At 56.2% G+C, this 23,713-nt stretch overlaps 2 protein-coding genes across 5 annotated transcripts; one reads left to right on the top strand and one right to left on the bottom strand.

The window, feature by feature from the left end:
- Positions 1-1,305: 1,305 nt before the first annotated feature.
- On the top strand, positions 1,306-20,041 carry CIZ1 (CDKN1A interacting zinc finger protein 1). 4 transcript variants are annotated; one of them, XM_090274799.1, is made up of 18 exons: positions 1,306-1,479; positions 2,148-2,277; positions 2,497-2,612; positions 4,208-4,279; positions 5,372-5,595; positions 8,366-8,456; positions 8,641-8,749; positions 9,257-9,879; positions 10,120-10,241; positions 10,869-11,066; positions 11,768-11,892; positions 14,064-14,151; positions 14,612-14,725; positions 14,915-15,061; positions 16,589-16,658; positions 16,965-17,086; positions 17,407-17,559; positions 19,684-20,041. In XM_090274799.1, exons 2-18 carry the CDS (start codon positions 2,153-2,155, stop codon positions 19,690-19,692), a joined length of 2,508 nt encoding a protein of 835 aa, XP_090130925.1. In that variant the 5' UTR covers positions 1,306-1,479; positions 2,148-2,152; the 3' UTR covers positions 19,693-20,041. The 4 variants fall into 4 exon arrangements, with proteins under 4 accessions (XP_090130925.1, XP_090130927.1, XP_090130924.1 ...); XM_090274801.1 differs by lacking the exon at positions 19,684-20,041 and having other exon boundaries at positions 1,307-1,479; positions 9,257-9,593; positions 9,678-9,879; positions 17,407-17,737; XM_090274798.1 differs by lacking the exon at positions 19,684-20,041 and having other exon boundaries at positions 1,307-1,479; positions 8,381-8,456; positions 17,407-17,737.
- BBLN (bublin coiled coil protein) lies at positions 18,709-22,165 on the bottom strand. Its single transcript, XM_090274802.1, has 2 exons — positions 21,901-22,165; positions 18,709-19,186 (listed from the first exon to the last, which is right to left on the bottom strand). Exons 1-2 carry the CDS (start codon positions 21,977-21,979, stop codon positions 19,014-19,016), a joined length of 252 nt encoding a protein of 83 aa, XP_090130928.1. The 5' UTR covers positions 21,980-22,165; the 3' UTR covers positions 18,709-19,013.
- Positions 22,166-23,713: the final 1,548 nt, after the last annotated feature.

The raw sequence follows: 23,713 nt of genomic DNA, 5'->3' as shown, positions 1-23,713 counted from the left end.
CCAAGGTCGCCTAGGCAGAAGGCAGTGGAGCCCCGATTCAAGCCCAGACTTCAGCGCTAGCACCCAGATCCGTGCTTGGACCTGGTCGGAAACCTGGGCGATCTTGATTCGGCTCTTCTTTCCCAGTCTCTGTCTTCGCTCTCATCCAAGTGAGTTTTATAATCAGGGAGTATGTGATGCTGTCTCACCGTTTCCTAGCGCTACCTGCCCTTCAGAGATAAAGCCCAAGTCCTCAGACCAACCTTCAAAGCCACCATTATCCAGGTTGCCCTTCCACCCAAAGACGTGACGTTCCCGGGACCCGGGATCGTCCCGCGCGCTCCGACCCTTCTGAACCACTTTCGCGGCTCTAAGTCCAGGCGGAGTTAGGCACCTGTGCTGCCCCGCCCCCTCCCTCCTGCGGGGCTGCAGTAGAGCGGGTTCTGAGCCTTAGGGCAGCACCCGTCACGTGACTGCAGATGGCTTGACTCTGGGGTCTCTGCTTCCTGAACGCGCTGGGTCAGCCTCGGGTCAGCTTGTCCCTAGCGCCACCGTGCGCCGCGCCCGCGCACGGTCTGCGCTCGAGGTAAAGCGAGCGAATTGCGCAGAGCTGTTACGGACAGACGCCTCGGAGTCACAGCAAAGGGAACAGGGATGGCTACTTAGTAAACCCCGGATTGTTTGGCTGAGTGACTCCGTGTAGGGACGGAGGAGAGGGGCGTTGGGATGCGGGACAGTCCTAATTAAAGGGCCCTTCGGAGCAGGACCCGTTGAGGGTCTGGATGAGTGCCGTTTTTTATCCTTGAACTCAGGCCTCTTCACCCGCTCCCGAGTCAAGTCGGCAACAAACACTTTCATATGGACCCCCCCCCGCCCTCTTCGAGGGCAAACTCTTCTGCCAGGCGGTGCCAGTCGCTATGTCGCCGAGTCTTGGTTCCCGAATGTCCAGCGGTAGACTGCACGCCCCCTCCCACCTCAGCCCCACGCGGGACCTCCGGATCGCGGGACAGTGGCGGCCGCGGGGAGGTCAGTTGGGGACGGTCCTCCTCGAAGTCGTCCGCGATGTCCCTCCCAGACGACAGATCCCTTCGGGCGACAGACGGATCTCGGGCCCAGTGCCGCCCCTTCCAGCAGCAGAGGGCGCGGGTCGGAGGGTCTGCGCTGCCGAGGGCCGCCTCGCAGCCAGGAGTCGCGCCCGCAGGCGCCGGGGAGCCAGGTGAGCCGGCGCCTCCCCGGCAGCGTGACGCGTGCGCCGAGCGGGATCCCGCGGCGCGGTCCGCGGCACCGAACCTCCGGGCCTCCAGAGGGCGCTGCCCGGCCCGGCCTGCGGACGGGTCTTCTGAGCAGGCCCAGCGGGAGCCTCCCGAGTCCCGGAGTTCGGAGCCGGAGCAGCCCGGCCCGCGCGCGGCCCGCCCTGGCCCTGGGGGCGACGCGACAGCGGAGGGCGTGCGGGGAGGAGGCCGAGCGGCTCCCGCGGACAGAGCCGCTCCGAGAGGCGAGGTGCGCGCGCCGAGGGCGGCGGCGGGGACGGAAGGCTTAGGAGACGCTGGAATGGAGGCTGCGGGCTTCGCCGGCAGCGGCTCACGGGAGGCGCCGTGGAACGCTGCTGTGTCTGCAGACGGGGGGTTAGCGGGGTTGCGGGGGTCGGGGGTCGGGGGGGAGGGGAGCGTACCTTCCACCACGCGCGGGAGTGACAGGCTGAAGCCTGGAGTGGGGGGTGCTGTTACTGACACCGGTCAGGCACGGGAGAGAGGGTGGGAGTATCAAAGGGGGCTGTGCGTGGGGAGGGCCCGAATTCGTGAGCGGTTCGCGCAGAGAAAGGCTGCGAGGGGACGGGCGGTGTATTGGGGTCGGATGCTCCTCCTGGAAGGATGGAGCCCTGAGAGTTGGAGAGCCGCAGGGCGGGGCGGGGCCTTTGAAGGGGGGTCCTGTCTGCAGAATTTGGGGGAAGTTGGCGGGAGGGTGGTGACCTCTGTTGCTGCTGACAGAATTTGGGGCGTAATGTTGGGGCGGGGAGCAAATGTGGCATGCTCTGGGCAGGCTTGGGAGCGTAAAGCTCTGCTAAAGCAGTATTTGGGGCCGGGGGTTTGGGGGGGAGACCGGGGACGGGAGGAGAGCTGGCCAGCCCTGTGGTGGGGAGCCCAGCCTTACTGCCCTTCCTTCCCCAGCCACCATGTTCAACCAGCTCCAGCAGCAGCAGCTGCAGCAGCACCTGCAACAGCAGCAGCAGTTGCTGCAGCTCCAGCAGCTGCTCCAGCCGCCCCCACCGCAGGCGCCGCTGCCCATGGCCATCAGCAGGTGAGCTCCCCACCTCCGGTGGCCCGGCCGGACGGCTCCAGCCCTGCCACTCAGATCCATGCCTTGGACACCCCTTCCCAGCCCTTTCTCCCAGGGGTGTGTCTGTTTGAGTCCTGCCCCAAGCGTGAGGGAGGGCAGAGAATGGAGGGGAGGGATTTCAAGAAAGAGGGAGGGTCTGACTCTCCCAGTAACCCTCTGACCCCTGCTCTCAACACCCAGGGGGCTCCCCCAGCAGCAGCCACAGCAGCAGCTTCTGAATTTCCAGGGCACCAGCCCAGCCTCCCTCCTCAATGGCTCTGTGCTTCAGAGAGCTTTGCTTTTGCAGCAGTTGCAAGGTATGGCCCCAGGCGCTCCTCGTTCTGTCCTAGTGGCAGCTTTCCAGCAGCCCCATCACACTGAGTCTCACCAGATGCACCCAGTAACCCGGACAGGGAGCTACTGTCAGCGCCCTAGTTTACAGATGAGGACACCAAGGCTCCAGGGGCGGCAAGTCCCTAAGGTGCTCAGCTGCATGCAGGTCTATCTGATCACCGACATGTGCCCTTGGCCGTGGTGCTGGCTCAGTGGGCAGCACTCAGCACACTTCACTGACATTCAGATTAGATGAGACGCTGGATGGAAAGATCTGCTTTGACCATCTTCCTCAGCATCCCATTTGACAGATGAGGAAGCTGAGGTCCAGAGAAGGGAAGTCATTTGTTCTGGGTCACACAACACCAGCAGTGGCTGAGCTAGAGCAAGGCCTGGGCCTCCTGACCCTCTTGGTCTCTGAGTGGATGTCTCTAGCCCTGTGCTTTAAGCCTGTGCCCTTGCCTCAGTTTCCCCATGTGGAGAGCAGAGTCTCAGCTCTTCCTTCCAAGAAGCTGTTCCCAATACTTTTCAAGACACTCCAGCTCCTGCAGGAGTAATGCAGGGGCCCAGTGACCCAGGGCCAGCTTATGTTCAGACTGAGCCCCTCCCATAGGGCATGTGTGACTTGCTGGGCTGGGCCCTGTGCTGAGGCCTTCACAAACCCAATTCCTTGACTCTGCTAACAACCCTAAGGGAAGGTACACTCATGATCCTATTTTACAGATGAAGAAACTGAGGCCCAGAGAGGGGTCATGTGCCCAAGGTCACACAGCAAGTAGATGTTGATTAGAGGGAAAATTAGAGCCCAGATCTCACTACAGAAGATGTGATGGCCGTCAGCCTTCAGCCCTACCAGGGCCCCATGGGTTGGAATGATTCTGGGAGCTGACTTAGAAATGACAGATACAATTCTACACCTGAAATTTATATAATTTTACTAATCAATGTCACCCCAATAAATTCAATAAACAATCAACAATAAAAAGAAAGACAGATTGATGGGTAGAGAGCTAAAACCACACACAGGGACCCACAATGTATAAATACATATTCCCGCCCCCTTTTTTCCATTTTAGAAGTTATACTCTTCAAGGACGAATGAAAAGCATGTTTTAGAAAGAGAGTAGAGGGTAAGAAAACCTAGAATAATCATATGTAGACTCACCTCCTAAAGAAAAGAACCACCTGCCAAGGCTTTGGTATATCACCTCCCATTTTTTTCTAGGCACCAACATAGGGATTTGAAATGATTGTGGTTATTGATATAAGTGAAAGGCTGTATCTTGTTTCTTTTTCACTGAATAGAATGGCATGATCGTGTATCACATAATTTGACAGTCTCTGGAAGGATTATTTCTTAGCAGCTGTTTAATATCCCACTGGAGGGAATGTGCCCTTGTTTACCCGAACTTTCTCAGCTTTTTTTTTCTTTCCTGTTTTAAATAACACTGGGGTGAATATCATCTTTGAGACTATTTTCTTAGAATGAATTTTCAAGGGCAGCATGTCTGGGGTCGGGGGCGGGGGAGATGGCTGTTTCACGGCCCTTGATAAGTATTGCCAAATTGCTTTCCCAAAGGACTGGACCAGTTTGCAATGTCACCAGCTACGTATGACAGTACCGGTCTCACCATGCCCACAGCAACATTGGGTATTATATGCTTTTTTATATATATATATACACGTATATATACATATAATTTACTAATTCGGTTGGCAAAAAAAGTTATATCCTCAATGTTTTAGTTTACTTTCTTGGGGTCCTAGTGCCATTTAACATTTTATAATTGTCTGTTCAGCATTTGTATTTCTTTTTGTGACTTGTCCATGTCCTTTGTCATTTTTCTTTCGGAGTGTGCCATATTTCATCTCATTGCAAGAGCTGGTTGGCGTTCTCTCTCTGCACATATGTGTATATGTATCTGTTATAAGTTCATGTTCATTGAGCACTTAACTATATACAAGGCCCACTTGTATGTCTCATTGAATCCTCATAAAACACTATGAGTCAAACACTATTACTGTCCCCATTCTACAGAGGATGGAACTGAGCCTAAGAAGGGGCGACGGATTTGCTCCGGTCACAGAGCTTGTGCTGTAGAGCCTGGATCTGAACCAGGCCTCGCAGCACATCTGACCCGAGCACCGAACCCCTGTGCTTCTCGTCCCAGCCTTGGCGCAAGAATTTGAACTGGCTTTTCCGGTTCAAACACTTCCCAAGCCCTGGGCTTCCGAGTCTGATGAGGTGCCTGGCCCTAAGGCGTCCCCGGTGTGGCCGGGTGGTGGGCAGTGGGGAGGAGGTAAAGCCATGGTGAGCTGGTCGGCCACGCCTGGGAAGTGCTTACCAAGTGCCTGGTTCCCAGCGTAGCTGGAGCAGGGTGGGAGAGGGTCTTATTATTCTTGCTGGTTCTCCCTGTGCGTCCCGTGCTGGATATTTTGCACGCTGTAAGGCGCACCCTAGGGTGTTGCTGGGGCAGCTGGGGGAGGCATCTGGAGAGGGAAGGCAGTGTCCCACGTCTCGCCAGCGAGAGCAGAAAACCAGCCCTAAAGCCCCCTCCCCACCAATGCCCAAAGTGGGACTGGACTCTCAGCTGTTGTCTCTCCCCATTGGCTGACCTTGGGTGGGAAGAGTCCCTTTCTGAAATTATCTGTGAGCTCCCATGGTGCTTTGGGGGTCGGACCCCTGACCCTAGCCTCTGTCACCCAGCCAGTTATAATCCCTCTTCTCCCATCTTGCCTACAGGTAACCTTCGCAGCTACAACCTGGCAACCCCGAACCTCACAGCCCCCAGCCTCACACCCCCACAGCTGGCCACCCCAAATCTACAGCAGTTCTTTCCCCAGGCCACACAGCAGTCTCTGCTGGGCCCCCCTCCTGTTAGGGTCCCTATAAACCCCTCCAAGACCATGCTTTCAGGGCGGACCACCCAGAGACAGGCCCGGACACCCTCCACCCCCGATCACAAGGTGAGTGGTGGCTGGGTTGGAGCAGGTGGGGATGGGAGAGGGCTGGCCTGGGTATCAGCCCGGCTCCCAACTCTGGCTCGCACTGGGCGTTTGGGCCGGTCACACCCCTCGTCGTGCCTCAGTTTCTTCATCTGTGAAAAGAGCAGGCAGTAGATTGGACTTGTTTAGTGTTTCCCAAACTTCAAATGTTCCCGAACCCCTGATGCGATCTTTGCCATGTCCAAATACTACCAGTATGATTATTTACCTTAAATTTCTCTTTTTGAAAAATTTGAGATATAATTGACATACAGCATTCCCTCACTTATCGTGGGTGTTATGTTCTAGACCCCGCTGCCATAGGGGAAAATCCACGAAGTAGGAACCTTACATTTATTTTAGTACTTATATATATTTTAAGGCTTTATAAATCCTTCCCACGCCCTTATAAACTGTTCCCAGTCCCTTATTAACCTTTTCCACACTTTTATAAACACTACTTATGTTCTTAAACATATTCTACACTCTTAAACCTACATGACTTTAACAACATACGTACACAGTACTGCAAAGTCCCGCGGTATAGCAAAAAATCCGTGATAAGTAATTAAATATAATATTTTTAAAAACCCCGCGATACAGTGAGGCCACGATAAGTGAGCCGCGATATAGAGAGGGGCTGCTGTATAACACTGTGTTAGTTTTAGGTGTGCTTTAACGGTCCTCCTTAAGATCAGCGCTGCCCAGCGCTGGCTGGTGTGGCTCATTTGGTTGGAGTGTCATCCCATAAACTGAGAGGCTGCAGTTCGATTCCCAGTCAGGGCACAGGCCTCAGTTGTGGGTTCGGTCCCTGGTTGGGGCCTGTATGAGAAGCAACTAATTGATGTTTCTCTCCCTTTCTCCGCCTCCCTTGCCCTCTCTCTTAAATCAATAAACGTGTCCTCTGGTGAGTATCAAAATAAACAAACAGCAAAGTGTACTGCCCAGTGGAAGTAAAATGCAAGCCATATATGGAATTTAATTTTTCTAGTAATCACATTAATGAAGTGGCGTGAAATAGGTGGAATTAATTTTATTCATATATTTTATTTAACCCAATATATTAAAAATTATAATTCTAATATATAATCAATATAAAAAATGAACGAGGCATTTTACATTCCTTTTTTTGTGTGTGCACTATTTTATAGTGAAATCTCAGCTTGACTTGCCACACACAGTTCAAGTGCTCAAAAGCCACTCACTGGTGGCTAACGGCTCCTGTCTGGGCTGGTACAGCATTAAACCTCTTCTCAGTTATTTAAAAAGGAAACATATCACTACCTAAAAAATTAAAACCAGTGTAAAGGAAAGGTCAGTGGGGTGAAACACTGATAAAGTGCTGAGCTCAGCAGTGTTGCTCTCTGAAGGTTCTGAGCCAGCAGCCTGGCTCCGTTGGGGGTTGAGAGCTGATAAAATCACCCAAGGAGGGTCCCCCTGGCATAAGCACAAGGACAAAAGAGACTTGCAAAGGCAATGTCCTCCCTGAAACTGTCCTGTCCCTGAAGGTCCTGGCAGCTCCTCACATACACCAGGCTCCTCAGAGCATTCTGGGGTAGGGGCAGTACCCCCGCTGTCTGCCTGCTTTGGGGCAGCCCCCATGGGGAGGTGAGGCATTTCCCCCCAGAGAGGAGTTGCAGCCTCTGACCTTCCAGTGGGCCTCTCCTCACATGGTCTTGTCTCTGATCACTGCCCCCATTTTACACATGGGAAAACCGAGGCACGGGGTGGGGTGGAGGATGCCCCGGGCTGCACAGTCTTTGAGACAGACCCAGAGCTGAGCCTCCTGACTTGAAGGCCCATGTCGTGTCGTGTGGGGTGAGAGCTGAGTGGTTTCCAAAGGGCACAGAGTCCTCATGTGGTACATGGTCCAGCTCAATACTGGTTCCTTGGGCTTAGTAAGAGGGAGGGAAACTACAGGCCTGCTCCTGGGGCCTCCTGGGGGGTGGGGCAGGAAACAGTCGGAGCTGTGCATTTATTTAGCCAACATCTATAAGTCCCTGCAATGGTCTGGCCCTCCTGGAGATCTTGGGCTGGGAAGGCGGGTAAGACATTAATGCACTTGATGTTCCCACCAATTCATTAATACTGGAAAGTGCCACAATAGAGAAGCCCAAGTCCTTCTGGGGACCTTTGTTAGGGGTCTGGACCTACTCTGGGGTCAGGAGGGCTTCCCGGAAGAAGTACCTTTGAGGCTTTCAGTGAAGGCCTGGCTCGGGCTTTGGGGAACCAGAGAGAAGACCAGCGTGGATGTAGAGGGGGGAGGGGGAGAGCGGGGAGAGCTGAAGCTGGAGGGGTGGGTGTGGGGGCAGAGGTCATTTTGTGTAGGAGGTAGGGGCAGGGCTGTCAGGCGCGGGTGAGAAGGCATGCTCCAGGACTATGAGAAGTCACAGGAGGCTTTCAGCCTGACAGGGACAAGAGACGCGGTCAGGTTTGATCAGGTTTGCGTTTGAGGAGGATCCCTCTGGCTACTTGGTGGAGAAGAAGGTGGGGAAGACGGGACAGCACTGTGGCCAGGAGAGGGCTCATGTCCCCCAAGCCTGGGTTTACTTAACTGTCAGCGAACTGGCTGGAACTCCTAGACACGATTCCCAGGGTATTTAAGGTGATCTCCTGGCAGCTCTGGGGCCAGGCCCACCAGAGGTCACCAGTCCCCTTCATCTCCTGGGGGACTATTGCAGCCACTCTTGGGCGAGAACGTATTTACGAGGGTGGGTGGTGGATGGCAGAAACGGTTTCTGAAAGGAAGCAGGATTCCTCTTCTCAGACGATGCCTATGGAAGACAAGGCAGACCCCCCAAAGGGGTCTGAGGAAGCTGCAGAGCCCCGAGTGGACACGCCAGGTGAGGGAGGCTGCTGGGCCTCCTGCGGGGGCGTGGGTTGGGGCAGGTGGGTGAAGGGTTGGTCAGTAATGGAGGCGGACCTGGGAGGCAGGGGTCTTGGTGGGGGCGAACCCAGGCCCTACCTGCCAGAGATTATTTGTGCTTCACCTGCCCCTGGCAGTCACTCATCTGCCCTTCATTCTAGACCGAGACTCTCCTCCCTGGCCAGATGATGTTGCTAAGGAGAAACACACTTCAGCGCCTGAGCCAGAGTCCGGTGAGGTGTCTGAGCCACCAGCCAAAAGGTCAAAGAGGTAATTGATACTGAGCCCCTGCTCGGGCTCAGGAGCCCTGTATTCTCATTTCTGCAAAGGCAGGGGGTGGGTGTTGGTGGGGACAGGACCCTTTGGGGGAGCTGGAGCGAGGAAAGGCCTTGGCCTCTGGCTTGGAGGAAGGTCAGACCTAATTCTGCATCTCACCTGGGAAGACCCCAGGCCAGAGAGACTCTGGTGTCTTCACTGTGACCGAGCCACCTGGAGGCAGAAGAGGTGGCCAGGTTGGAGGAGGGAAGATATGCAGCTGTGCACCTGGAACCTCAGAGTGGGCAGGGGGTGGGTAGTCTTGGATATGTATTAGCCAGTTGTGGGAGGTGGGAGTGAGTGATCCTGCCAATTTGTTTGGGTGAAACTGGGGCCCTGGGAGTGGAAGGGGCTTGCCCAAATGCCTGGCCTGAACATGGCAGAGCAAGGTCTTGGCCTTTCTAGGGAGCCCACTAGGCCCAGTTGGAGGAATGAATTTGATCTCCTTTTGGTCCTTCCTAGCTCAGAGGAGCCCACCGAGAAGGGACCTTCAGGGCAGCTGCAGGCGAAGGTCCAGCCACAGGCCCGGATGACAGCACCAAAGCAGACGCAGACCCCGGAGCTGCTGCCTGAGCCGCTGGAAGCCCGAGTACTGCCACAGTCCCAGCCACGGGTTCTGCAGATGCAGGCCCAGGTGCAGCCACAGACTCAGCCACAGATGCTACCAGTGGGTGCCCAGGTGCAGCCAAAGCTGCAGAAGCAGGCACAGACGCAGACCTCTCCAGATCACTTCATGCCGCAGGGGGTGCAGCCAAAGCTGCAGAAGGGGGCAGAGCCCCAGAAGCAGGTGCAGCTGCAGGTGCAGCCACAGGCACAATTACAGCCCCCAAGGCAGGCTCAGGGGCAGCTGCAGAAGCAGGCGCAGACGCAGACATATCCACAGGTCCAGGCAGGAACACAGCCAGAGGTCCGGCCATTGGAAGGGCCACCGGAGCAACCTCCAGTGCAGTTACCAGCGCAGCCATCGGACCAGACCGAAGGGCAGGCTCAGACCCAGCCCCAGGTGCTGGCATCAGAGCAAGCACCAGCTCGGGTCCCTTCTCCTGTGCTGGAGACACCGCCCGCTACAGTAGAAGCTGGAGCAGGTGAGCACTGGTACCCAGCAGGCCCGGGATGGGACAGCTCTGCCCAAACCCCTCTTTACTCCCTGGTACTGTCCAGCCCTGACTCAGTGCTGCCTGGGACCAGGGATTGGACCTAGAACCAGGGTTTGGGAACATTCGCACCAGAGGCTTCAAGGCCTTGGCAGATGGCCCTTTGGCCCAGGTCCCTCTGGGTCAGGTGGGAGAGGGACCCTGGGAAACCGAGCACATCTGTCATTCCAGGCCTGGAGGAGGCCTCACTGGAACCAGAGGGCACCCAGGTCAGCATGGAGGAGAGCCAGGAGGAGCTGACTAGTGGCCTGGATGTGGGCGAATGTGAAAAAAGGGCAAGAGAGATGCTCAGGGTGGGTAGCGACGCTAATGTGGCAGCCTGAGGACTACAGTGCCCAGCAGTGGGAGGGCCCCTTCTGTCCCAGCCCCACCCAGGGCCCCCTCGTGTTTCCCCGCCCGGGACATCTGACCGCAGCCCTCCCTCTGGGCTGTGGGCAGACCAGAGTTTGACTGTGGTTTGTCAGACTCTCATGCTGTTGTGTGGCCTTCACATGCCTTGGCTCTGAAGATCTGGAGGTACTTTGGTGATAAGAGTCGCTGCCAGCCTGCTCATCCCAAATAGAGCCCCTAGTACCCTCATGTGGGTAACGTTGCTCTTCGGAGACAACAGAGTGGCAGCTCGTGCTGGGGGTCTGGGTCCCAGCGGATTGTGGCCAAACCCACTCCCTTCTTTGTGTCTGTTTTTCCATCTGTCATGTGTGGGGGTGGGCGGGCTTCAGATTTCCGTGGGCCTGGGTTTGAGTCCTGACTGGAGTGCTTCCCACCGTGTGAGCTTGGGCGGTCATCTAGCAGCTCAGAGCCTCAGCTTCCCCGTCTGTAAAGCGGGCTGCCGGGAGGCAATGCTCATGGGTATTTGGTACTAGGGCTGGCCCACCAGAAGCACCCAGCTGGTGGTAGCTCCGCTCCTGCTCCTGGTGCAGGCTTGGGGTGCCGGGGGCTCCCTGAAGGTCACCATCCTGCAGAGCAGTGACAGCCGGGCCTTTAGCACTGTATCTGTCGCACCTGGGCCACGTTCCAGCGACTCTACCTCCGCCACCCCTGCTGCCGCCAGCACGTCCTCTAAGCAGGCCCTCCAGTTCTTCTGCTACATCTGCAGGGCCAGCTGCTGCAGCCAACAGGTACGGCCACCTGGGCCCGGGGCGGCGGGAAGGTTGAGTGGAGGGTCTGTGTGGGATGCCCAGGCCCACGGCTGCCTGCGTGGTCACATGGGGCCCCGTGAGCCCCGCCCCTGGCAGCTGCATGTCTGCTCAGAGCGCATTTTCTGACCGACCAGGGAGGCAGGATCCTATGGTCAGGCAGAGCTGGTTTGAATCGGCCCTGACCAGCTGTGTAGACCTGGGAAGACGAATTCACCCTTTGTGCCGCGGTTTCCTCATGGGTCAGATGAAGAAGCATTTAGAACCCACCATCAGGTGGTTTTGAGGACTCAACGACTTGACCTCGAAGTCTTGAGCCCCAAGCCCAGCCTGGCGTGAGCCTAACATTAATAACGGCATTATGTTTGTATTATTACTGCTGGTGCTGTTGTGACCCTGTCCCTCTGTGCCGTGCCAGAGCAGAGCCAGGGGACTGGGAAGTTCATCAGACTGCTCTGTGTCTTTGAGGTGCTCTAGGAGGAGCAGGGGCTCTGGGTGGTGTGTGTGCTCACTCTGTGCCTCAGTTTACCATCCTTCTCTGGCACTCACAGAGAAAGAGAAGTGGCCTCACAGCGGCGCTGGGGTGGCCACGGAGCCGAGGTTGGAGGCCTCCCTGGGCCCTAGCCCTGACCGCGTTCCGGGGCCCAGTCCTCATGCCCGTCCCTGACTCCCTCCGGTCGTAGGAGTTCCAGGACCACATGTTGGGGGCCCAGCACCAGCAGCGGCTCAGGGAGCTCCAGCACACGAGCCAGGCCTGCCTCCTGTCCCTGCTGCCCGTGCCCCGGGATGTCCTGGACCGTGAAGACGAGTGAGTGCGGGATCTTGGGGGCCCTGTACTGGGGTGGTGGGCAGTCTGGCAGGCCAGGCAAGGCTGAGAGGGGCTCCACATCTACCATCTGCTCCCCCAGAGGCCTCTTCACACCATTAACTCTGTGACCTTGGACCTCAGTTTTCCTCATCTGTAAAATGGCCTGCTACAGGGTGTGATGCAGAAATTCATGATTAGACAGCTTCTTAGGGTCCCATCCAGGCAGGGACAGTGTGGCCGCCCTGTGGGAAGGTGATGGGTTGTGGCACAGGGGCTGCTCCCTGGCGTGTGTGCGGACCGTCCCCCAGGGGCGTGATTTTGGGGGGCCAGGCCATCTTGTGACCTGAGGTTAGGGCTACCCTGTGTCTTCCTCTCCTGTTGTCAGGGGTGCTCTGTCAAGCAGAAATGTCAGCCCTCCTGGAGTTAGAGACTAGCTCTTGGGGCGGCAAGGTGGAAGCTGGAGGGCCTTTTGTGACCCTGCGGGCAGTCACGGAGGCCTACAGGGGCCAGGAGGCCTCATCTGTGAGAGAAGCAGGTCGACGTTGGCTCTGGCCACCCTGGGGGACCTAGCCTCTGTCTCACGGGACAGCTGCCCCTCCGCTTCAGGCCTCCTAGTTTTTCGGGAGAATCCAAAAACCTGGATTTGTATGTGAAATCTCCCAATTTCAAAAAAGCTAGTTCAGAACTGAAACAAAACAAACCCCGTCGAAGCCAAAAGAAACCCTTTCGCCAGCTGGACAGGCTCCAAGGCAGGGGTCACAGGGAGTCTGCCCCGAGCCTTTACAGAGGGTGAAGCTTGAAGTTTCCTCTGCGGGTGAGGGCACAGGAGCCCGGGGAGACAGGAGCACCCTCTCTTAAGGCAGCCGTGCTTCTGTTCACGGGTCTCACTTTGAGAAGAGCTTCCCCGGGTGACTTCGCAGTATGTTCCTGTTCCCGAGTTTGAAACCTCCCCTGCCCACTGACCCATGAGTTACGCTTGGGTGAAACAGTCATCAACACAGGCAAAAGGTGACTCACAAAGATGTTCTCGCGCCCTGGCTGCTGTGGCTCAGTGGATTGAGTGCTGGCCTGCGAACCAAAGGGTCACCAGTTTGATTCCCAGTCAGGGCACATGCCTGGGTTGTGGGCCAGGTCCCCAGTTGGGAGCAACCACACACTGATGTCTCTCTCTCTCTCCCTTTCTCTCTCCCTTCCCCTCTCTCTAAAAATAAATAAATAAAATCTTATATATATAAAAAAAAGACGTTCCTTGCAAGGTTAATATAATAGTGAAACAATTTAATTGGAAATTATCTAAAATATCGAAAACCAGGGGGATTAGTTGGATCAGTTAAGGCTTGCCCACGTGGTGGAACAACGAATACATAAGACGGTGGTGGGATTTTATGATCCTGTAAAAGCCTGCACACGGTGCAGTGTCGAGTAAGAACAGGATTCCAAACTGTATTTGCAGAATGAACTTGATGATGTCAAAATAGATGTAATGTCATGAGGACACCAGGCAGATGTAGCCCAAGCTGATAACAAGCTTCAGGTGGAAGGGATTCATTGCATTGTCTCCTGATGACATCACCCCTAGGATCCCTACTTGGCCGCCTGAGGCCCTGCAGAACGTGGCCATCCTTCAGATGAGCTGCCTGTCTGCCCTTCATCCAACAGTCAGGAACTCTGCGCCAGGCCTGGGGGTTCTGGGATGGAGTCCTGTGGCCCCCAGAGCTCACCGCAGCCCAGGGCGCGTGGAGAAGGGATTCAGCCCTGTTCAGCACTGTGAACAATGCTGTGGCCGTGGCCCTTTGGGGCCTCAGGCGGGGGCCTGGCTTCCTTGGGTGGGGACAGGTCCAGGAATGGGGCAAGGGACCAGAATAGCTCTGGGAACCACAGTGCATTTAAACTGCAGGGTAAAGAGAAGTCTGCAAGGACAGATACTCTCAGTTGTGTCACTGTCCTGGTGACCCTCGGGTATCCCAAATGCTTCTAAATGTCATTTCTCCCCCGGGTCTCCTTGGTTACTCTTTTTTAAGTGTTCTTCCAGATGAAGCTCAGAACCGTTTTGTTAAATTTCTCAAAAAAATCCTGTCGGAATGGCGCCACCTTTCAGAGCATCCAGGAGAGTTGCTGTCTTTCTGAGAACACGGTGTCATACTGTGCTTGTTTCGATTGTCATCTTTCAGGGAGCCCCCCCTGAAGCGCTGGTGCAACACTTGCCAGGTCCACTACATGGGGGACCTGATCCAGCATCGCAGGACGCAGGACCACAAAGTAAGAGGGCCCGCGTGGGCTGGCTCCAAGCCGAGGGCCGGGAGGAAGCGAGCCCGGGGTGGGAGTGCGAAGTCAATCGGTCTCTGTGTCTGCGTGGCCAGAACATGCAAGTGTGGCTTCTCAGTGAGTCAGCCATGTTTCCCCTTGAGCTTCAGTTTCCCTGTCTGTCCAGTGTGAACAGGGTGCCATCTGGCCTGCTGTCCAGCCATGGGTCTCTTGGGGCTCCTCTTGGTGGTTGTCCTCTCTCCCTGTCTTCTCTGTTGCCATCTGCCATCCCATCTCGGAGCCAGCGGCACAGGGAGGGGACGTGCTTGCCTGTGTCCTGGTATAGGAGCAGGGGGCAGACAGCTGATTACAGATGTGGAGGCCTGCAGGTGGGAGGCGAGGTCTCACTGGGTACTGCCTGTCCGCACCTGGGGACATTGCCCACCGCCCATTTGGCCTGCCCTCCTTTCCCCAGATCGCCAAACATTCCCTGCGACCTTTCTGCACCGTTTGCAACCGCTACTTCAAGACCCCCCGCAAGTTTGTGGAGCATGTAAAGTCCCAGGGGCACAAGGACAAAGCCAAGGAGGTAACCCCAGCTCCCTCAGAAGACCTAGGCCCAAAGGTAGAGAGACTTGGCCAAGGCCACACAGCAGGTTGAGATTTATCCAGCCCAACTCATAGCAGGAATTGGGATTCCCAAGGGTGCAGGGCGGGTGATGTGCAGCCCCTTGGCTGCCCAGAGCTGACCTGAGCCCTGGCCCACTTCCCTGGGCAGCTGAAGATGTCCGAGAAGGAGGCAGCTGGCCAAGACGAGGATCACTTCATCACAGTGGATGCAGTGGGCTGCTTTGAGGACGATGAAGATGATGAGGAGGAGGATAATGAAGAAGAGATCGAAGCTGAGGAGGAATTCTGCAAGCAGGTGCTGGTGGGGGGCGGGGCAGGGATTGTGGGAAGCAGGCTGGAGGCTGGACTCTGAGCCCAGGAGGGACCCCGCTCCACCTCCCAGGGCCCAGGAGGCATGGTGCTGACATTTAGAGTCTCTAATGCTTGCTCCAGCTTAGTATTAATAGTAACTATATTCTATGTGACTATGTAACTATATACCACCATGACTTTGGGGTGGCAGTGAAATAAGTAAGGGCCTCAAAGCCTGGCTCAAATTCTGACTTGTGTCAAGGATGGGAATGGGCACCCTAGGCCGAGGGAACAGCATCAATAAAAGCATGGATTGGGAAACGATGCGGTCACACGGGAAATGTCAGTGTAAGGTGCTGCTAAGGACGATAGCTAGAGCAGTCAACATTTTTTGAGCATCTCCCATATACCAGGCATGTACCAAGAACTTTCCTGGCAGAATCTCACTGACTTGGGTGCCAGGTTGTGCTCAGAACACTGCTCCTCTGCCTCCCATGAGCAAAGAGCTGGAGAATCGTGGATTTTCAGTTTACCAAATGCCTCCAGAGCACCTGTTCTGGGCCAGGCCCTGCGGCTGGACAACAGAGATATGTAGGGATATGTGGGAACCAAGGCCTGGCCCCTGCCCTCATAGACCTCACCCACTATGATGGGGCAGCAGAAGGGGACGCAGAGGGACTGTGGGTGGAGGGGTGCCAGGGTGGCCTCCAGCCCAGAGCAGGTCAGGGGTGAGGCTGGCCTTGCTACTCAGTGTCAGCCACGGTGTCCCATGTGAGCCCCTGGCACCTGGGAACCTGTTTCCTCTGCTCAGAAGCGATAGTCCCAACTCAGGCTGTGAGGGAGGCTGGCAAACGGGAGCGGTTGTCACTCTTAGAAGCCACGTTTACTTGCCTGGTATGTGGCGGAAGGCACTGCTAGGCATGGTCAGGTGATGTGGCTGGAGTCAGATGGCCTCATCTGGAAGGGGCTTGTGTCCAGCAAGTGAGACAAGGGGTCCTAAGTCACCTGAAAACCTCCCCTAGGACTGAGGTCACTGCAGCATCAGGTAGGAACTCAGGGAGCTGGCCAGGGGTCTCCCGATTAAAAGTGAAAGCAGGACTTGGGGCCCACCGGGGTTTACTACCTTGCTCCTTCCTAAACCACCTGCATGGCACCAGGCTAGTGAGTTACTGTGCCCGGGCCTCAGTTTCCTCTTATGTAAAATGCATGAACCATAGATGGTTGTTGTGAGGATTCAATGAGATGACACGTGTGATGTGTTGGGCATACCTGGCATGGATTATGGCCGCTGTGGGAGCAGGAGGGCTTCCTGGAGGAAGGGGCTGATTGAGCCGAGCCTACAAAGTATAGATTGGGAAGGGTACTCCAGGAGGCAGCATCAGCATGTGCAAAGGCTCAGAGACTGCTACCTACCACCTTCTCAGAATCAAGGGAACTGTGGTTCAAGAGCGTGGGTGGGTTCCAGGGCCCCCCATCTGCATTTGGGGGTCTCGGGGAAGCCATATCCAAGGCCCCACTTGCATGTTTCCAGGTGAAGTCCAAAGGTATATCCATAGAGGAGTGGAAAGACTCAGAGACCTACAGCCCCAACACTGCATATGGTAAGACACCCCAGATCCCGGCCACAGCATCCTGGCCAGACAGCCTATCCCCTTGCAAAAAAGGCAGATGGATATTTAATTTTTTGAGGTATCTCCGTGCCGCTTTCCACAGTGACTGCACCAATTTGCATTCCCACGAACAGTACAAAAGGGTTCACCAGCACTTGTTTATTGATTTATTGATGATAGCCATTCTGACAGGTGTGAGATGATATCTCATTGTGGGGGAATAAATGGGCCCCTAAAGAGGGTGGCGCACCTGGCTGGTGTGGGGAAACGCGAGCACACAGGCCCTCTGCCCCACAGGTGTGGACTTCATGGTGCCCGTGATGGGCTACGTCTGCCGCATCTGCCATAAGTTCTACCATAGCAACTCGGGGGCGAAGGTCACCCACTGCAAGTCCTTGGACCACTTCGAGAACCTGCAGGTGAGCTGGGCCCCCGCCCCCCACCCAGGACTCAGACTCTAGCCAGGCAGACCCTCCAACAGGGAGGCCCTGCCCACAAAGGGAGTAAGAAATCAGGGTGGGGCTGGGCTCTTTCTGTTCTTGTTCTGGGGGGCATGGGGGGTGGGGCGCTGAGGGGCCAGGCTGTTAGCTGCAGAGCTCTGGCCCAGGGAGGCTGTTTGCAACACACGGGGTCACACAGCATGTCCAATGCTGTCTTAGCCGGGTTGGGAAACAGCTGCCGGCCAGGAGTGCATCAGGGAAGGAGGGAGGCCTGCCTCACCTGCTCCTTCTGTGTCCAGAAATACAAGGCCAAGAACCCCAGCCCTACCCCCAGGCCCGTGAGCCGCCGGTGTGCGATCACAGCCCGGAACGCCTTGACTGCTCTGTTCACCTCCAGTGGCCGCTCACCTTCCCAGCCCAGCATCCAGGACACAGCCAAAGGCCCCAGCAAGGTGATGGCCCAACCTCCCCAGTCCCAACGGTTTCGGCGCTCAGCCCGCCTCAAAACCTGATAGGAGAAGCTCCCCACACCCACCTGGTCTGGGCCCAGATCTGTGCTTTTTAGGAGTCTGCATGGAAATTTTGACATGGTATTTTCACTCAAAATCCAATAAAAGAAGGTATTTTGGCTGTCTGGTCCCCACCAGCACTTCTGTCTGGGTGCACAGGGGAAGGGGCGCACCCTAGCCAGCACCCAGCCTCTCTAGGCACAGTGTGGGGACAAACCGGACAGCCAAAGAGAGGTTCCCCAACCAGGGGCTCTGGGACCACAAGGCACGTCACTTGCCTGAGCCTCAGCTTCGTTTTAATGTATCAGAGCTAGAAACGTACCTTCAAGTAAGATCTCATTTAACCTTCACAGCCATTCTAGGAGGGAGGTCTTGTTACACCCCCCCCCCCCCCCGGTTCCAGATGAAAAAACTGAGGCCTAGCAAGGTCAGGGGACTTGCTGAAGGTCATACATCTGGTGAATGGCCAGGATTTGATTCAGGCCTGAGCTCTGGACCCGTGGCTAGCCTCTCTCCAGCTGGATCCTGTGGCCATTGAAGTGCAGGAAGGGGGGGCCCTCGCTGCTCCTCTGATTCTGAGTTCGTGGGGCACTTGCAGGGACTCTGCCCTTCTTGTCAGGAGACTCTGGGATGAATCATCAGTGGATGGAGCTGAGCTTGAGTTGGATCTTTAGTTCTGCTTTCTCCCCATTTGGAAAGACCCTTACAGATTGACAATCAGACCAATGGGGAGGACTGAGCCCAAGAGCAGGAGGATGGTGTCCCAAGTTGCACAGCATGTCTTGGGGTTGGTGTCTTAGTGAAAGGCCCTAGTGCCCAGAGAAGCTCAGCACGTCAGAGGGTCACACAGCACGCCTGACGCTGTCTCAGCCTGGCTGGGGAAGCAGCTGCCGGCCAGGAGTGTGCCAGGTGGGGAGGAGGTCCTGCCCTCAGCTGTTCCCTGTGTCCAGAAATAAAGAAGGCAAGAACCCCAGCCCTACCTCCACGCCCGCGAGCCGCCGGTGCATGAGCAATGCCTGGAAGGCCTTGACTGCTCTGCTCACCTCTGCCAGCCACTGGGGTTCCCATCCCAGGATACAGAGAGAGGCACAGTGGTGTTGGAGACCCGTTTAATGTGGACATTCAAGGCCCGGGCAGAGTGCAGAGTGCCCAGGAATTGGGCGGGCAGGCAGGCAAGGGGTTGCAGGCCCACACCTGGCCCCAGGAGGGGAGGCTGCGGGGTGGGTGTCGGCCCAGACGTGCAGGAGGGAGTCCCTGAAGAGTGGCTCAGGCAGGCAGAGTCACCAGGGGACCTGTAGGCCAGCCCTTGAGAAGGTGTCTAAGTCAGGTGGTGAGTGCCCGGGCTAGAGCCTAGCCCAGGGAGGCAGGGTTGGGGCTTGGTTTGGGGGTCCTGGAGCCTAGGGGCTGGCCTCACTGGGGGCCTCCCCCAGCTGCTGCTGGAACTCCAGACGCGTCTGCCGGTTGGACTCGAGCAGCTCCTGGAGGCGGGCGTGGAGGTGGTCGTTCTTCTCTTCCAGGTGGTCCAGACAAGAGTTGATCTGGTCCAACATGGAGTTGATGGCAGCATATTCTGGAAGGGGATAGAGAGCCAAGGTCGCGTGTCTCCCTAGGGCTCACAGGCATCCCTAACCCCCAACCAGTATCCCCGAGCCTGCCACCAAAAGGGCTTTGGGAAGTCCCTACTCCTTCCTGAGCCTCAACGTCACCATCTGGAAAATGCATGGATATCAAAAGAGGACAGGCTTTGGAGAAATAATACCTTAGCACACTATCCTATCTTATAGGGTTAGGGTGCTCAGGGGGAGGTGAGCAAGGGTCCTGCTCGGGAAGTCCTGCCAGGTGCCAGTCTCCTTTGCACTTCCTTCGTCTGCCTCCAGGTCAGAGCCCGCATTGCTGAGTCGGGCAATCCAGGCTTCTGTCCCAAGGCGCGCCCATCTTTCCAGCTCTTCCAAGGCCTTTGCCCTTGGGATGAAGCACCCCAAGGACTCGATAACCCCACTCCCCTCTCCGGCCCCACCTCCCACGCCTTTTTCTTTCCTCTCTCACATATGCCTTTGCCCACCTCAGGCCTCTTGAACATGCGGCTGCCTCTGCCTGGAATGTGCCAGGTCCTCCTGTCCTTCCTCCCTCCTCTCCTGGATGAGTCCTATTCATTCTTCAAGTCTCAGCATGGATGTCACCACAGGGAGCCCTCCCAACGCCCCACACTGGATCAGGCCTCTCTGCCTGATCCCCCTCCTCACACCTCCACAGCCCTCTCCTCCAGAACGACTGCTGTGTGCTGGTCTGTGCTCCCTACCAGACTGTAGAGCTCCCAAGAGGTGGAATGGTCTTGTGTTCACTGCAGTTTCCCTGAGGCCCTTACTGTCACACAATAAGCATTTGTTGAATGAATGAATGAATGAATAGATGAATGAATACAGCCTCTAACTTTTCAGCCTTTCTGCCTTTGCTCAACTGTCCCTGCCACCCAAAATGCCTCAACCACAACAGCCATTTAAAGACCAGCTCAAAACACCTCTTCTGGGAAGCCTTCCTTGGTCTCCACCAGAAACCAACACTCCCTTCTCCACAACCACTCCTGACCTGCCTCTTAGCAACATAGGACCCAAAGGCTGAGCCTATGCCCACTGTGGGAGCCAGTTCTGAGCCAGCCCATGACTCAGATACACTCTGCTGCTAGCTTGGGACAAAGGGGAAGTAGCTGGCAGTGTCTGGAAAAGGCTTAGCGGGCTGGAGGATGGATATCTGGGATATGGGTGCAAATGTGTCTGCGTTCTGGAGGAAGAGCACCCATCACACCTCACAGAGGTCAGAGTCCTGGAAAGTCTGCTGGGTTTTATAGTCCAATCACTTTGTGGTTCAGATGGGGAAACTGAGGCCCAGGAAGGCAGGGACTTGCCCAGGGTCCTCCGGCTGGTTGGTGACAGAGCCAAGACTCAGAATTGCGAAGCAGGGCACTTGGGCTTCAGCCCCAGCTCTGCTCCATCCCAGGAAATTATTGCACCTTTCTGGAAAAGGAGATAAAGAACTGGATGGCTGGGAGGATTCAATATATCAAGAACTCAGAGGGTGTGACTGCAGCAAGTCCTTAATACATGGTCATGATCATCAGCACATTCTGTGTCATGAGACACAGCCAGGAGAAGGATGGGGGAGGCTTTATCTGTGTCAAGGGCACTTCCCAGTTCCATGCCTTTGCCTCCCTCCTCCCCATTTTGCTAAGTCCTGTAAATCTGCCAGCAACCATTCAGTGTGACTCCTGGGAGGCCCTTCCTGATGCTGCTTTACACGCATATCTGGCCACTGTTCACCAGCAGTGTCCAGGGCAAAGGGACCAGCCCGCCAGCTTCCCCAGTGGGAGGTCTTCTACCTCTATTAAATGCAGACCCTGGGTGATTTAAGTGTTCTAAAACTGTTGTGGTAATTAATGCGCACACTGGATATTCTGAAACCCACTGAGTTGTACAATTTTAATGGATGAGTTGTATAGTATGTGAATTATAGCTCAATAAACTGTTATTGAAACAAAACGCAAACTCTATACCCGATGTTTACTAAGTCCTGCGCTCTTAAGTTAATAAAACAATCTTTATTACACTAAAGAGAAAACTGATAACCATTTACTGAACACTAGCATCTTGGAACCTGCTAAATATTTTCCATTCATTTCCCCGTTTAACCCTGACACATCTCTGTGTACAAGGCACTAAATCATTTTAATTTTTCAGATGGGGAAACAGGCTCCAGAGGGTGAGAAAGGAGTTGATGGTTCTTTCGCTGCACCTCACTTCCAACTCACCTCTGTGCTGGGCATGCAACAGGCTGCTTTGTAAGCACCCCACATTCGCCAGGGCTCCAGGCCACACCAGAAAAGGTGGCTGAGGATGCTGACTCAGCAAAGGCGGGTGCGCCCACCCAGGCAGCCCCTTCTGCTGAGCCAAGGAGGTCCGCCGGCCCCGCCCCCCTCAGGAGCCTCCAACCCTACAGGGGCAGAGCGAAGTGGCTGGAGCAAATCCCAAAAGGGCAAGTGTCCCTGAAACGGCCTCAGTTTCCCCATCTGTAAACCAGGGCCGGATACCTGCAGTTCTCAAATGCTGCGGTTTCCAGGGATCCACTCGCAGGTGCTCGTCCTGAACTCGGAGACGGCACCTGCAGCTGCAATCCACCGGGGCGGGGGATGGGAGGGCTCCTTCCTTCCAAACCCCTGCCCTGGCCCCATTCCCCTTCCCAGGAAGGTACCCCCAGAAAGCAAAGGTCGCTTCTGCCGTCCCCCCGAGTCACCTGCTTCCCCGAAGCCGTCATCTTCGCCTTCCGTGTCCGCCTCCACCGGCATGCCCAGGTCCCCGTTGGGGCCCGACATTGCAGGCAAGGGCGCCGCAGGACCCACGAAACACGGAAACGAGTTGACCGTCACGCCGATAGCCGGTGCGGGACGTCAGGTGGAGGCGGCGGATGAAACGCACGGCCGGAAGGGCGGAACCTCGCGGATTCACGCAACTCGCTGCTGGGCAGTCGGGGCCCCGCCCCCAAGGCGAAGACCTCGCGGTCCGAGCTCCGCCCCTCCCCTCCCCGCCCACAACCATAACTCCGCCCCTGCTCGTCGTCAGGTCCCGCCCCCACGCTGCAAGCCCCGCCCTCAAGTCGAGCTCCACTTTCTCGTGCGGCGCTGGGTCGTTCCCGGGCTGCCCAGCCAGGAGCCTAGGTGGAGGAGGCTTGGCTGTGACACCCTCTAGTCTGTGCCCCCATTCTGTCCCCGTTTTGCCCCATCCTGCCGCTGGAGACCTGCGGGTGTTCCAGCCCGCACCTGCGCGTGGGCGATATCTGAGACGCAGGGTTTCTAAAGACCTGTGGCGTCGGGACCGTTTTCGTTCTCAGCCTCCTTTAAAGTCACCGTCTGTGTGGCAGAGGGCTGCATGGCTGTCGGTCAAGGAAAGCTGCGGGATAAAATCGGACCAGCTGCCAACACCCCCACCGCTTTTATTAGCTGGGAAAAGGAGGCCTGCCCACAGTCACCCAGCTAGCCAATGTCGTTCCTGAGCTGGATGGACCCAGACGTGTGATCTTTTCCAGGACTCCAGCTAAGAGTGAGGCGCATGTCCCAGGGGAGAGGGGCTCACTTAGTGGGACTCCTGTAGCTGTTGCCACAGATGATCTTGCTGTCACACTGGTTGTTAAGGCCAACCTCAGGATAGGGGTCAGGCCCAGTTATACTTCTTGACTATGACAGCAGGGAGGGATCTTCTCTGTCCCAGAAGGCGTCCCACTATTTCACCTGAGGAAGGGGGAGTCTACAGCCTGTAATCAGGGCCACATATGGGCAGCGCCTCCGCCTTCTCTCTGAACTAAGTTGAGTGCAGGTGAGGCCTCAGCTGAACCAGTGCCTAAAGAATTTTGGTGACCCCTTGACTATAAGGTGTGGGTATCCTTGCTCCAGTCCCCCAATCAGCCACTCTCCAGCCAAGCCTCCACACCTCCCCAAGTGGGCCTGACTACACCCTCACAGTCCCCTGGGAGAAAGACCACGGATGGAGCAGGTGGGCCGTTCCTGGAGAGGGATGGATATTTGGCTCTGGGAGGGTGCTGGGAGGAAGCCTGGGGGCAGCCGGGTGCTCAGAGGGGTGGATACATGCATCATGCATATCTGTGCAGGCTCCATGCATGAGCATTTGCATCCACCTGCTGTGTCTGTGTGGTTTGTATCTGTGCATGTTTCTGGGAATCTGTATGTCTCCCTGAGGGTCTGTTGCTCATCCCTAAATCTGCATGTTTCTCCCCTGGTCTCTGGCCTCTGACCTTGCAAGGGGAGAAGAGGCCAGAGAGGGAGTTCCTGTATGTGATGCAGACTCAGAGGGGCTACAGCTGCAGCCCATGGGTGGATAGGAGCTGGTCAGGCCCCAGATACGAACCCAGTCAAGGGGTGGTGCAGGCCTGGAGCCCTCAAGCAATCTGGAATCTGGATCCCCAGCAGCATATCCTCCCCTTCACCTCCCCCAGCCCTGCCCCTGGTGATCCAAGAGGTCACCATAGAGGTGTAGGTGAGGGACAGTGCTCTGAATGGAGTCAGCATGGACAGCGCCACCCATCAGTGGGGGCA

Source organism: Furipterus horrens, unplaced genomic scaffold (genome assembly GCF_987537825.1).
Source record: "Furipterus horrens unplaced genomic scaffold, mFurHor1.1.pri manual_scaffold_4, whole genome shotgun sequence".
NCBI lineage: Eukaryota > Metazoa > Chordata > Mammalia > Chiroptera > Furipteridae > Furipterus > Furipterus horrens.
This window is presented reverse-complemented; position numbering and strand designations above follow the sequence as displayed.

Bases quoted from the DNA above. Each gene is read 5' to 3' on its own strand.
- CIZ1 (XM_090274797.1), top strand. From the start codon at position 2,153: ATGTTCAACCAGCTCCAGCAGCAGCAGCTGCAGCAGCACCTGCAACAG. The intron at 2,278-2,496 runs GTGAGCTCCCCA...CTCAACACCCAG, and splicing joins CTGCCCATGGCCATCAGCAG to GGGGCTCCCCCAGCAGCAGC. The intron at 5,596-8,365 runs GTGAGTGGTGGC...GAAAGGAAGCAG, and splicing joins CCTCCACCCCCGATCACAAG to GATTCCTCTTCTCAGACGAT.
- BBLN (XM_090274802.1), bottom strand. From the start codon at position 21,979: ATGTCGGGCCCCAACGGGGACCTGGGCATGCCGGTGGAGGCGGACACG. The intron at 19,187-21,900 runs GTGACTCGGGGG...ATCCCCTTCCAG, and splicing joins TGACGGCTTCGGGGAAGCAG to AATATGCTGCCATCAACTCC.